We start from the raw sequence: 14747 nt of genomic DNA, 5'->3' as shown, positions 1-14747 counted from the left end.
AGGACAGGAGGGGGAAGCAACCCGGAAAGGAGGGGTGGCGGGGAAAGCGGCGGGGAGGGGGGCCGGACCCCCCACCTCCCTCACCTGGGTCCCCTCCTTCTGGCGCTTCCCCCTCCTAATTAGCAGCAGCTTGATGAGCGGGCAGGAGCGGGCCTTACTCACCTACTTCCTGCGTTCCAGGCGATGGCGCATAGCGTCATCGTCACCTGACGCTGGTCTCCACCTTCTCCACCGCCCACTGTGCTTCCTGATTTGCGGAAGCACAGTGAGCGACAGAGAGACCAGCGTCACGTGAGGATAACGTTATGCGCCATCGCCTGGAGCAGGTGAGTAAGTCCTCCCCGCCCGCTTCGCTAAGCTGCTGGCTGCTGCTAATTAGGAGGGGGAAGCGCCGGAAGGAGGGGACCCCGCCACCCCACCTTCCAAGCTTCCCTCATACCGGGGGCACCTTGGCTACACCGGGGGCCACTATGCTACACCGGGGGCCACTATGCTACACCGGGGGCCACTATGCTACACCGGGGGGCACCTATGCTACACCGGGGGCACCTATGCTACACCGGGGGCACCTATGCTACACCGGGGGCACCTATGCTACACCGGGGGCCACTATGCTACACCGGGGGCCACTATGTGTACACCGGGGGCCACTATGCTACACCGGGGGCCACTATGCTACACCGGGGGCCACTATGCTACACTGGGGGCCACTATGCTACACTGGGGGCCACTATGCTACACTGGGGGCCACTATGCTACACTGGGGGCCACTATGCTACACTGGGGGCCACTATGCTACACTGGGGGCCACTATGCTACACTGGGGGCCACTATGCTACACTGGGGGCCACTATGCTACACTGGGGGCCACTATGCTACACTGGGGGCACCTATGCTACACTGGGGGCCACTATGCTACACTGGGGGCCACTATGCTACACTGGGGGCACCTATGCTACACTGGGGGCACCTATGCTACACTGGGGGCACCTATGCTACACTGGGGGCACCTATGCTACACTGGGGGCACCTATGCTACACTGGGGCCACTATGCTACACTGGGGCCACTATGCTACACTAAACTATACTGGGGCCACTATGCTATACTGGGGCAACTATACTAGCTATACTGGGGCAGTGGCGGTGCCAGGGGGGTGGTTTGGGTGCTGAAGCACCCCCAGCGTGAACTGCTATTCGGCGTCTAATAGACGCTGTGTCAGTTCACTGACAGCAGCAGCCCGCAGCTCCAACAGCGGCAGAGCAGGGCTACAGTAAAATGGCGTCCGAAGCCCTGCTCTGGAGACGGAGTCTGCAATGCAGGGCTTCGAGCGCCATTTTCCCGTAGCCCTGCTCTCAGCGCGGGAGTTTCAGTTGCTGGCTGGCTGCAGAGGATCGTGAGAGCTGCGCGCCGGACGGAGGCCGGGACAGGAGGTCTGCTGCTGCTTCAGGTGAGTAAACTTTTATTTAATTTATATTAGCAGGTGTATCGACTGTTCTGGCCAGGTCTGCTACATGATTGAAGTGTTTTCTGGCCAGGTTGGCCACATGATTGCATATATTTTCTGGGCAAATCTGCCAACATGATTGCATGTATTTTCTGGGCAAATCTGCCGACATGATTGCATGTATTTTCTGGGCAAATCTGCCGACATGATTGCATGTATTTTCTGGGCAAATCTGCCGACATGATTGCATGTATTTTCTGGGCAAATCTGCCGACATGATTGCATGTATTTTCTGGGCAAATCTGCCGACATGATTGCATGTATTTTCAGGGCAAATCTGCCGACATGATTGCATGTATTTTCTGGGCAAATCTGCCGACATGATTGCATGTATTTTCTGGGCAAATCTGCCGACATGATTGCATGTATTTTCTGGGCAAATCTGCCGACATGATGGAACGTGTTTTTTGGGCAAATCTGCCGACATGATTGAACGTGTTTTTTGGGCAAATCTGCCGACATGATTGAACGTGTTTTTTGGGCAAATCTGCCGACATGATTGAACGTGTTTTTTGGGCAAATCTGCCGACATGATTGAACTATTTTCTGGTCAAATCTGTTCACATTACGTGTATTTTCTTGAGAAAACCTGAACAATTATGTGAATTTTCTGGGGAAAGGCCCACTGTCTTTGTGTTGCACTTTTAAGGGGAACCCGAGGTGAGAATAATATTGGGCTGCAATATTTATCTCCTTTTAAGCAATACCAGCTGCCTGGCTGCTGTGCTGGTCCTCTGCATCTAATTCTTTCAACCATAGACCCTGAATAAGCATGCAGCAGGTCAGGGGTTTCTGACAATATTGTCAGAACTGACAAGATTAGCTGCATGGCTTGTTTCTGGTGTAATTCAGTTCACTACTGCAGCCAAATAGATCAGCAGGGCTGCCTATTGTTTAAAAGGAAATGAATATGGCAGCCTCCATATCACTCTTATCCCGGGTTCACTTTAAATTAGTTAGCTCTGCCCTCATCCGGTCATGGCCACGCCCATTTTTCGCCGCGGCGCGCAATGCGCGCCGCATGTTATAGCCGCACCCATTTTTTGTTAGCTATACTGGTGCCACTATACTATACTAAGGACAACTTTAGGGGGGGGAGCGAGCCTACACCTGGCATTACCCGCCGTGTCACGTTTAGCATGCCACATTTGCTGTTTTTTGGTTTTTTTATGGGGGGGGGGGGGGGGTGTCTTTTTAATACCCAGCACCGGGTGTCAAATGCCCTAGGTACGCCACTGGCTCTTAGCAAAATGTACCCCCCAAAGAAAGCCTAATTGGTGGTGGAAAAAACAAGATATAGATCAATTCATTGTAATAAGTAGTGATAAAGTTATAGGCTAATGAATGGGAGTTGAACATTGCTCGGATGCATAAAGTGAAAACGACTGAGAGCTTAAGTGGTTAAAGAGGAACTGAAAATCTTAAAATTTAAAACGCATACAAATAAGAAGTACATTTCTCCCAGAGTAAAATGAGCCATATATTACTTTTCTCCTATGTTGCTGTCACTTACAGTAGGTAGTAGAAATCTGACATTACCGAAAGGTTTTGGGTTAGTCCATCTCTTCATGGGGGACCCTCAGCATGGCCTTTATTCTTTATAAAGACACTCTCTGAAAAAGATTTATATAAAGATGCTGGCCAGCCTCCCTGCTCACAGCACACTTTTATGACAGTTGGATGGAGCAACTGCCATTTACTAAATGCTTTTAAAAATAAAGAAAACCCTGAGAATTCCCTATGAGAAGATGGGCTAGTCCAAAATCTGTCAGTAATGTCTGATTTTTACTACTTACTGTAAGTGAAAGCAACATAGGAGAAAAGTAATTCATGGCTCATTTTACTCAGGAAGAAATGCACTTCTTAATTTTATGTGTTTAAAAGTATTTTACATTTTACGATTTTCGCGACAGAGGTCCTTTAAAGACATCAGTCTCCTGATCAGAAAGTAAGATACAATGTACCCAACAGTGGCACAGTCATTAATGAACTAACAGGCTTTAACATTTACCTTGTAAGGTAATAATACATTTCAAGGGTAATAACAGGTGCCCCCTAATATTACAAATGTCTTTTTTTTTTGTCTGTTTACAGCTGCTGCTGCTGGAGGTGGGAACAATGCCAAGTCATCAACGTGCTTGATAATTTAACATTTTTTATACATCATTTGGAGTGAGCTCTTCAGTAGAAGAATACTCAGTTACTAACTATAAACACATTCTTAACATGTGGATCTATTCTGCTGTTACAGAGATTTTTTTTTTAAATATTTTGGATTTTTGTAGCACAGAATTAATAGCAGAGCAGAGACTCTGCATATTTATACAGCATATCCAAAGAACAGTAGGCCTCTCAGTGATAAAGTATAGAAGCTTATGTGTAAATAGTAGAACTTCCAAACTCAAGACCGACAATTGCAACTGCAACAGCAACTATTACTATTAATGGTTATTATTGATGAAGTCCTCTTTAACACTGATAGCAATGAGCAACACAAAACAAGACCTGTTTTAGGCCCCTTCAGCAGTAAATGAAAACCTGGATCAGACGTTCAGAACCTGAAGCTGCTGTGGCTGTTTCCAAAGCTCTTCTATTTATTTCCAAAGCAAGAGGAAGAATCCCTATCTGACAGTCCAGGCCTACTAATCAATCAACAAAATGAGAACAGCTTTCTCTTCAGTCATGGTTATAAGCTCCTGTATATGACACTCCTGGGATGGCAGTATACTAATAATAACAAAATAAGGCAAACTGGGTAAAGTATCCATCTCCACATACAAAAATGTGCCTAGCACTCAGAGATGCTTTACTCCAGCTGTGAGTAACTATGTTATGTATTGGATATGTATTGGAACAAATAGCAGTCAACCAGCAAGAATACTGGCTAAATGCAATCAAAGACAACTTTATCAGCATATCTGCAGCCAAATAAGAACCACAGGGCCTCAAAGTTTTTATGTAAACCATAGGCACTGGCCAGTATTGGTCCATTAGCACTGCTAATTACATTTTGTGTAGTTGTAGGAAGTACAGATTGGGAAGCACCTCTTGCTTTTAGTGTTGCAGATTCCTTTCAGGGATTACATTGCATCAGAATGGCAGCAGTTAGACCTTTATGACAATAAAAAAGAACCATTGTTTAGTTTATGTAGGGTTCACACTTATCAAAAATCACATCCAAAATTACGATTACCTGAAATCACAATCACCATTCACCACACATCTAAAGTTTTTAATGGCATCATATTTTATTGCGAATTTGCAATTGAGATTTTTGGGGTTTTAAATTTGTATGGCAGATCTACAATTCCTGTTTCATTGCAAGTCAATGGGAAAGCAAAGTCAATGGAAGTCAATAGAAAATCACTGAAAAGTCGTGTTTTACACACACATAAAAAAATCACTTGCGATTTTTCAAATATTGAGTTTTATTTTTCACGTAAAATAGCTTTATTGGTATTCACAGAAAAATCCCAGTGTGAACTTTTGCGTCAAAATGCATATAAAAAAACGCACAAATGTTTTTTTCAGAAAAGGAATACAAAAATTGCAAATGCAGAAACATGCATGCAGAAAATCTCATGCATTAAAGGATAAATGTGAATGGTTCCTAAAAGCATCAAGGATATGTCTTCCAAATCCAGGTTACTAGTTAGTACGCAGTGCTAAAGAGCACTTTATCTGAAAGGTGACACTCATTTATTGCTATTCTCGTGGATGAAAAATAGTGTGAAAGCAAGAAGCCTTACAAACCTCAATATAAACCTACATTTAACTTATTACAATGATATTAGGAGATCAGTACTCCATGAAACTGGTAAGGAATATGATATACTGTAAATATATATAATCTATGCTAGGTCTTCAGGTATCACCATAGTGTTGTTATATACATCTATGTTTACATTGTTTTAACCTCCTGAGCGGTATGGACGAGCTCAGCTCGTCCATCACCGCCGGAGGCTGCCGCTCAGGCCCTGCTGGGCCGATTTTTATCAAATAAAGTGCAGCACACGCAGCCGGCACTTTGCCAGCCGCGTGTGCTGCCTGATCGCCGCCGCTCTGCGGCGATTCGCCGCGAGCAGCGGCGAAAGAGGGCCCCCCTAGCCGCCTGAGCCCTGCGCAGCCGGAACAAAAAGTTCCGGCCAGCGCTAAGGGCTGGATCGGAGGCGGCTGACGTCAGGACGTCGGCTGACGTCCATGACGTCACTCCGCTCGTCGCCATGGCGACGATCTAAGCAAAACAAGGAAGGCCGCTCATTGCGGCCTTCCTTGTTTATTATGGGCGCCGGAGGCGATCGGAAGAACGCCTCCGGAGCGCCCTCTAGTGGGCTTTCATGCAGCCAACTTTCAGTTGGCTGCATGAAATAGTTTTTTTTTAATTAAAAAAAAACCCTCCCGCAGCCTCCCTGGCGATCTCAATAGAACGCCGAGGAGGTTAAAGAGACTCTGAGGCCCCCCAAAAAAGTATTTTTATTTAACAAATATGTTTAATATCTTAGCCCTAACTAAACCGCCGCATTCCCGCCTCTGTTAGATATCTAAATCCCCCCTAACTCGCCCTCCCTCTCCCCTGCAAAATCCACGACTTTCTTGGTTGTGGATTTTGCTGCCCTAAGCGCTTCTGTGTGAGGCAGAGCTATGAGCTGCAGCCCTGCCTCACACGCGTCTGTCAGCAGTGGATCTCCGCCTTTCCCCCGCTCCTCTCAGTGAAGGAAGACTGAGAGGGGCGGAGGAGAGGCGGCGATCCGGGCTGACAGACGCGCTGAGAGGTAGAGCTGCGGCTCATAGCTCTGCCTCTCACAGAAGTGCTGCCCGGATTGCCCCCCGGGGAGTTTAAGGGGATTTAGAGTTTACAGCGGCGGGAATGTGGCAGTTTAGTTAGGGCTAAGATATTAAACATATTTGTTAACTAAAAAGACGTTTTTTTAGAGACTTCAGAGTCTGCTAGGATTTCTCAATGTTATCAGGGATTTGTACAAAATGATATATGCAAATTATCTTGGCTCACAGTACGCACATTAAAGGGAACCTAAACTGAGAAGGATAAGGATTTTTCCTTTTAAAATAATATAATACCAGTTGCCTGACTCTCCTGCTGATCCTGTGTCTCTAAAGCTTTCAGCCACAGCCCCTGAACAAGCATGAAGATCAGGTGCTCTGACTGAACTCAGACTGGATTAGCTGCATGCTTGTTTCAGGTCTGTGATTCAGCCACTACTGCAGCCAAAGAGATCAGCAGGACAACCAGGCAACTGGTATTGTTTAAAAGGAAACAGCCCTATCCCTCTCAGTTTAGGGTCCCTTTAAGAAGGCAGACATAATAAAGTATGGTAAAAGCATTTATAACTTATAACTGGCACCACTGACATATGTATGAAGAACTGTACCTCCTAACTTTATTGTTCATATTCAAAAGTAAAACATTCCAATTAATTTAAATACTTATGAACTACCACTCACTTACATGTGGCACCAATTCAGGTTATCACTATCAGGATAGACTATGTAACAATTTATAAATATGATTTTGGCTTTAGTTCAGTAAGACACATTGGGCTCGATTCACAAAGCGGTGCTAACCCAGTTAGAGACTTTAGGCATGATAACCATTGCACCACGCTGGTGAAAAGCCAGTTTAGGTGTGATAAGTTTAGGCATGCTAAGTTTAGGTGTGATAAGTTTAGGCATGATAAGTTTAGATAAGTTTAGATCGCTTGCAAAGTCCCGCACGCAAAGCAGCGCCATTAAACTTTATACGAAGTGCACCAGACTTTGCTAGCGTAAAACTTTTGATCAGCTGTGCACTGCGGTGCTAACGCAGTTGGCGCTTAAACTTATCATGCCTAAACTTATCACACCTAAACTTATCATGCCTAAACTTATCACACCTAAACTTATCACACCTAAACTTATCATGCCTAAACTGAGTTTAGGCATGATAAAGGGCTTTTCACCAGCGTGCTAACTGTTTGCACCGCTTTGTGAATCAGGCCCATTCAGTACAACTTCATGTTAGGTACTGTATTTTCCGGACCATAAGACGCACTTTTTCTCCCCCAAAAGTGTGTGTGGGGGGGGGGGGGGGGAGTACCTGCATCTTATGGTCCAAAGGTAACAATTGGGGCCAGCACCAGGAACCCACACATACACTGCGTCAGAAAAACTGACCCCTGCCGCCCACCGCACCAATGCCCCAGCGGGTCACTCTTTTTAATTGTAATTTACATGTGGCCTCTTCCCATATTCTTGCTTCAGATGCCGGCCATTAATGTGGGGGCGCTGTCAATCATGGCCGCTGCAGCGGCCAGACACGCTGACCCCTGCCGTCACACTTCCACTTGGCCTGATGTTTCCGGGGTCAGGGTTGGCTGTCCTAGGCGTTTCCAACAAGTCTTCTCCTCCAGAGGGCTGGCTCGCTCTTCCAGGAATTTACCCCATTGCGCTTTCAGTCATGGCTAAACATGCTGATCCCTGCCGTCCATCTCAACAGCGGGATCGCTCACTCTATCTCCGGGCTTCTGCCTCCACATGTCCCTATGAGACGCCGCCAGCCAATCAGGTGGGGGCCAATGGCCTTGAGGACGGGAGCAGGCTCTGCCATTCTGGCCAATCACTGCACTCGCTGAGATCTGATTGGCCGTCAGGCATCTAAAGGGGGCCATGTGGCAGATGCAGGAACAGGACCGACAGGACATCCACAGGACAGAGAGGGTGACACAGAACAAACACAGGAAGGATAGAGGGGGACACAGGACGGGCATAGGAGGACAAAACAAGGGCTGAGTAGCACAAGAAGGGACACAAAAGGTACAAGGTAGACATTATTTGGGGGGATTGGGGAGAAAAGGTCCATATCTTGGGGAATTTGGAAAATAAGTCTAATTACCGTATTTTTCGGACCATAAGATGCACCTAGGTTTTGTGGGAAAAAATTAGGAAAAAATGCCCCTGTGCCATGGTGCGTCCATGGCACAGGGGCAATTTTTTTCCTGATTTTTGTCCACAAAACCTAGGTGCATCTTATGGTCTGAAAAATACGTTAATTAGACTTATTTTCCAAATTCCCCAAGATTTTGACACTTCTGGTAATGATCTGCATGACTATTCACTAGGATTTTTACCTCATGCAGTATTTAAGTCAGTATTTTAAGGAATCGTGGAATGTCTTTCAGTATTTAATGGATTATTGTAGTGCTGGGAAAACCGATGAAAGATGGGATACAGATAGAATTTTTTTTTTACTATACTGACAAGTAAAGTGCAAGTTTAAGCTGCATAAAATTAACATACAATTTGTATGAGCTCAAAACTATTAGTATCTTATAAACTATTTTAAGTACTGCATACAAATATTGTGAAATTCCGGAAATATGTTTTTATTATTTACTTTCTTGTTTTTTTAACAGCTTAATTAGTTTTCACCTGTTTTATTTCCTCCCTTTTATAACCTTACTGAATGACTGTTTGTTAGTTACCAACAGCTCCAGGCTGGAAATAAATGCCACACGCTCAAATCTTTGTGAATTCACATTTATTGAGGTATTTACCTCACAAGTTGGTAATTTACCTCACCAGTCAGTCATTTTAGTTCTCTAAGCGGTTACAGCCTTAGTGAATTGACATTTCACAAAATGGATGTGATGCACTAAAGTAAAGTAAAGTTGCCGTGCTCAGGCGCAGGGGGAGCACCCAACTTTAACCATTAGCAGCACAATCATTACCATGGTAATGTGAGCATTGCTAAGGGGTTAACACCCGTGCTACCCTTGTGCTAGTAACAGTAAATTTGCTATTATTTAAAATATGAAATGGGCCTGATATGCTAAGGTTAGAATCATCGGAGGACATAAATTATTCAACAATTCTAGAAAAAAATATTTGCCGTTAGGTGGCAAGGGCTGTACATCTCGCATGAGCCACGGTACAGAATAGTAAGGATAGCAAATGAACATGTGTGCAAATGCAGCTGCATGACACACCCACAACAACAACAAAATCTCAGGACAGCATTACATTATGAATGATGAGCTCTTATTTGAGATGCTGCACATGACTGCAGTTTCATAGCTGCTAATTTGCTATCCTTTAAGCAACTCCACTGTGCACTGAGATAGGAACTGTGGTCAGGGTATCTCAGCACCCTGTAGGAAAAACACAGGAGACAAAAGAACGGGAGCCCAGTAGTGCAATATGTTTGGTACATAAAGTGAAGAAATAAATAGGAAAACTACTCACAAAGGAGGGTTGCATGAGCAACCGACCACAGGAAGCAGGTGAAGACAATGAACCCGACTCCACTTTGGGTGGTCCTGACCAGGACCTGGAGATGGTTGCTCTTTTAGAAAAAAACGGGGACAGATGTCCACCAGGGTGTAGACCACCGGTAGTCTGTCACCTCCCCTCGGACGGAAGAGTACGGGGGTATACTATGCACAATTGGGGGAAAGAGGTGCCCTGGATAGCTAATTGTTGAAACAGAATAGCAGACACTTTTTGGATAATCCGGTAGGATGGATCACTGTTTTTGTGTTCTTCAATGCTCCCCAACCTTAGTGAAACAATCAATATGTTCCACAATAATGTATTACACAAATGTAAAAGGATGGCCTCTAAATTATTGGTATGAAATGAGTGCAGTTGCAAAGAAGTAAGAAATGCATACTACTGATGTCCTATCAAAACATAGGAGAGGGTGATTTACTATGCAGCTGGCAATGGTTGTATGGGAGATCGAGCAATAAGCAATAGAGCAGTGTTTATAGTGTGATGAACTATATATTATGCATTTTCCCCTGACACTTTTGTCAAGAAAAATGTTTATAAAATATCCCTTAATTATTTGGGGATTTTTTGGTTAAAAATGCGTGTTTAAATACAATTTTAGTATTTAAAATGTTCAGTTCCTCTCCATGGTAAAGTATACTGCCAGTGGTATTTCTGAGTGGAGCTGTATCATGGCGTTGCATCCACTTCCTTGGAGCAGAAGAGTTTATATTATTGCCTTTTGTACGGTATATGATCAATAAAGTTTTGAAGTATGCTAGTTTTAAAAAAAAATGCAGATTTTGGGTCATCTGTTGGGTTCAGATGTTTTCATGTATATGTTAGCTAATAATACAGAGACTGGTATAAAATGCCATAATCATAGTTGTTGTCTAAGTTTAATTAACCTGTGATGGCCTATCAAAAACCGCTATGCAATCTGCTACATGAATTATGCAATGTAAATAAAATTTGTTTTTCAGAATATGTGGATTTCTTTGTAAACACAGATACAGGCTTATGTTGCAAGCCAAAAGATTATACACAGTATATTAGCTTGTCATTATTATTTTAAAGAAAAAAATCATCAGCACTGTGAAAAGAAATATTTATGCTTAGCACACAACTCGCTTACTACTCACTCCATCCATCTGTACCTCCTGTTTTATCTCATTCAACCCGGTATATACAGTACATATCCCATGTCTATTTTCATCACTTCTTTTTTTCTACCCATCAACTCAACCCAATTCCCTCAATGTATGACCACACCCTCCAGTCTGATCCTTGCATTGACTGAATTGTAAAGCATCTCCCTCTCTGGTGATATCTTTCCCACAACATTGAGGGATAGTTCAGAGAGCTCAGTTAGTTGCCGAATAATTCTGCATGTCAACTCACTGCCCATACAATTCTATGGACCTGTTTACAGTACTATGTTGTAATTTATTGCAATATTCTAACTCGCCGCAGGCGGGCTTTGTATTAAAGTCTATGTACAGTCTCCATTGCAGTCCACACTCATTATAACGCGTGCGTTATGCAGCTGACCACTGTGAATCCAGCCTTAAAGAGACTCTGTAACAATAAAAAGATCCCCTGGGGGGTACTCACCTCGGGTGGGGGAAGCCTCCGGATCCTAATGAGGCTTCCCACGCCGTCCTCTGTCCCACGGGGGTCTCTCCGCAGCCCTCCGAACAGCCGGCGACTGTGCCGACTGTCATTTCAATATTTACCTTTGCTGGCTCCAGCGGGGGCGCTGTGGCGGCTTTCCATTCCGAACTACACGGAAATACCCGATCTCATTCGGGTCCGCTCTACTGCGCAGGCGCAGGAAACTTGCGCCTGCGCAGTAGAGCGGACCCGACGGCGATCGGGTATTTCCGTGTAGTTCGGAGCCGACAGCCGTCAGAGCGCCTGCGCAGGAGCCAGGAAGGTAAATAATGACGTCACCGCTGCCCGGACTCCACGGAGGGCTGCAGCGAGACCCCTGACGGATGGAGGACGGCGTGGGAAGCCTAATTAGGATCCGGAGGCTTCCCCCACCCGAGGTGAGTACCCCCCAGGGGATCTTTTTATGTTACAGTTCCTCTTTAAAGAGACTCAGAGATGAGTCTCACTACACTTTTTTCACTTACCTGGGGCTTCCTCTAGCCCTATAAGCATGGCTGTGTCCCTAGCCGTCCTCCTACGATGTGACGTCAGTGGCGGACCTTCTGTGCATGAGCGGACCTTTTGCGCAAGTGCAGAAGGCCCTGGCTGATGTCACTCAGTCAGACTGAGTCCGACTGAGCTACTTAGGGAGAACTGAGGGAGAACGGCAGTGCTGAGGAGAATGGTGAGGGACACATCCATGCTTATGGGGCTAGAGGAAGCTCCGGGTAAGTAAAAAAACTGCAGTGAGACTCATCTTTGAGTCTCTTTAAAGATACTGTGTCGCTCCCATGTCCTCCCTTGTTCCATCCCTGGACTTTAGGTTCCATTTCATTTATCTTCTTCCATTGGACTCCAAACTACTTAACTGTCTTGGGGTCAGGTTTCTGTACAGGTCAATGATAACTGGCACTTCCTCGCAAATTTTATTTTGAATTAGACATAACACCATGAAGGCAAGGTTTTAAGACCATGTTAGGTCTCTCGCTTCTAAACACTCACTTGTTAGCGTGTGGCTTACAAGCAGCTGTCGTACAAGCAGAATGCTTCAATCCACATGCTCAATTCAATCAGTCCTCATAAACTGGACTTTAAAACTTTATTGGCATTCATAATTTAGCCCTCTTTTGATTATCTTTGTATTTATCTGACTGTTCATTCCAAATCTCCATTGACATTGTAATCCATTCTCTTCACAATTGCTCCCTTGGCAAATGCATATAAGAATCAGAATAGATTTTAATCGCCAAGTAGTGTGAAACGTACAAGGAAATATATTTGGCACAGACAGCACAGCAGATCTTCATGGGCAGAAACAAAAGACATCATACATGGGTATACTAAAACAGGAGTAGGTTGGATATGTACATTGCAGATGAACGTTGCAGAGAGTGGTTTGCTAGTAACTTTAGATTACACTGTTGAGGGCAAGGAAAGCTTGGTAAAAGAAAGAGTTCCTGTATCTGGATGTCTTGGTAGAGATGGTCCTGAAACGGCGGTAGGTTAAGAATTGGTTGCTGGGGTCGGAAGTGTCGTTTGCAATCCTCAATGCCCTGGGTTCTAGTCTAGTGGAGTACAGGTGGTCTAGAGATGGGAGGGGGGTTCCTATGATCTTTTCTCCAGTTTTGATGACTATCTTTAGCTTGTGTGTGTCTTTATCTGAGGCGCTCGCATACCAGACAATGATGGAGGAGCAGAGAATCGACTAGATTGCAGTGGAGTAGAAGTGAGTCAGAAGGGTGTGGGGCATGCAAATCTTTTTCAGCTGGCACAGGAAGAACATCCATTGGTGGGCCTTTTTCTGCATTTTGGTGGTGTTTAACTCCCACCTTAGGTTGCTGGAAATGGTGGTATCCAGGAGACAGGCGCTGGCAACCTCAGAGCCCTCAATGAGAACTGGGGGGAGTTCAGGGGGTTACTCCTGAAGTCAATGGTCAGTTCAACATTTTTTTCTGAGTTGATGGCAAGCTTGTTGTTCTTGCACCTGTTGCAGATCCCCTCAATCCTCTGTTGGTAGACATGTTCACCGCTCAAGTCCAGGAATGGTATCATCCGTGAACTTGATAACCTTGAAAAAGTCATTCTGTGATGTGATGTGCATAGGTTGGTGCATAGTGAGAACAGGATTGACAACAGGACGCATCCTTGAGGAGAACCTGTATTAGTGGTTAACACAAGAGGTGAAGGTGTTGAGCTTAACCACTTGGGTCCTGTTTGTAAATGTTAATGGAATCCTCTATGGACCTGTTCGTTCTGTAGGTGAACTGGAGAGGGTCAGTTTGGTCATTGGTGGAGAGTTTCAGGTGGGACAGGGCCAGCCTTTCAAAGAGTTTCATGACATTTGAAGTGAGGACAATTGGTCGGTAGTTGTTGAGGTCTGCAGGCCCTGGTTTATTTGGGACTGGGATTATGGTGGACCTCTTGAGGCAGGAGGGGACTTCCTTCAGGGATTGTGAGAGCAGGGAGGTGAGAACAGGGACTAACTGGTGAGCACACGTCTTTAGGCACTGTGTTGACACACCATCTGGGCCTGGAGCTTTCCTTGGGTTTAATTTACGGAGGAGACTCTGAGTCACCTCCATGTCTACTGTTAGTTGGACAGGGAGACCTGAGTCGGTTGGGGTAGAGGTGTTGTCTAGGTAGGGGGCCCATGTTTTAAGTGATGGACACTGCCTAGGCCGTTGTTTAGTGGTTTATCCTTAGCCACTTCGCCGCCTGGGTACAGTATATCTATGCTCCTTTGAACTTCAGTTCCCCGCCCGAAACATAGATATACGCACCCCCGGCCGCTACTGCCACCGCTGTCCGCGCTCCCGCTCGCACGTGCACGCACTCCCGTGCTTGTGCACGCTGCCACCCGCTCACCCGGAGATCAATGAACGGGAAAAAAACGTTCCAGTTCGTTGATCTCAGCGCCCCAGCAATGATCGGCTGCTTCTATGAGAAGCAGCGCGATCATTGTGAAAAAAAAGTTTCCCAGCCTCCCTGAACATCCTGTAAGCGTACTTTACAAAAAATTACTGTGGCCAAAAAGTAAAACTACACCCAAAAACATTTTTCATATACAAATACATTATTTTACAATATAAATTCATTAAGTCCCACACTCCCCAATTGTTACCAATTTTTTTTTTGGAATTAAAAAAAAAATTATAATAAAAAAAAACAAATTGTTACCTTAGGGACTGAAATCTTTAAATATTTATATCAAGAGGGTATAACACTGTTACTTATTAATTATGGGCTTGTAATTAGGGATAGACGCAAAACTGAAAAAAAATGCACCTTTTTTTGAAAATAAAATATTGGCGCCAAACATTGTG

The 14747-nt window shown here is 44.9% G+C and overlaps 1 protein-coding gene across 1 annotated transcript in view; it reads left to right on the top strand.

Moving 5' to 3' along the window:
* LOC137506108 (rod cGMP-specific 3',5'-cyclic phosphodiesterase subunit beta-like) overlaps window positions 1–4610 on the top strand; it is a 93267-nt gene extending 88657 nt beyond the window's left edge. Inside the window, exon 22 of the mRNA XM_068233575.1 lies at window positions 3601–4610. Within this exon, the coding sequence (XP_068089676.1) occupies window positions 3601–3656 (56 nt within the window). The 3' untranslated portion in view covers window positions 3657–4610. The remainder of the gene's footprint in view (window positions 1–3600) is intronic.
* Window positions 4611–14747: the final 10137 nt, after the last annotated feature.

Source organism: Hyperolius riggenbachi, chromosome 1 (assembly GCF_040937935.1).
Source record: "Hyperolius riggenbachi isolate aHypRig1 chromosome 1, aHypRig1.pri, whole genome shotgun sequence".
Taxonomy (NCBI): domain Eukaryota; kingdom Metazoa; phylum Chordata; class Amphibia; order Anura; family Hyperoliidae; genus Hyperolius; species Hyperolius riggenbachi.
This window is presented reverse-complemented; position numbering and strand designations above follow the sequence as displayed.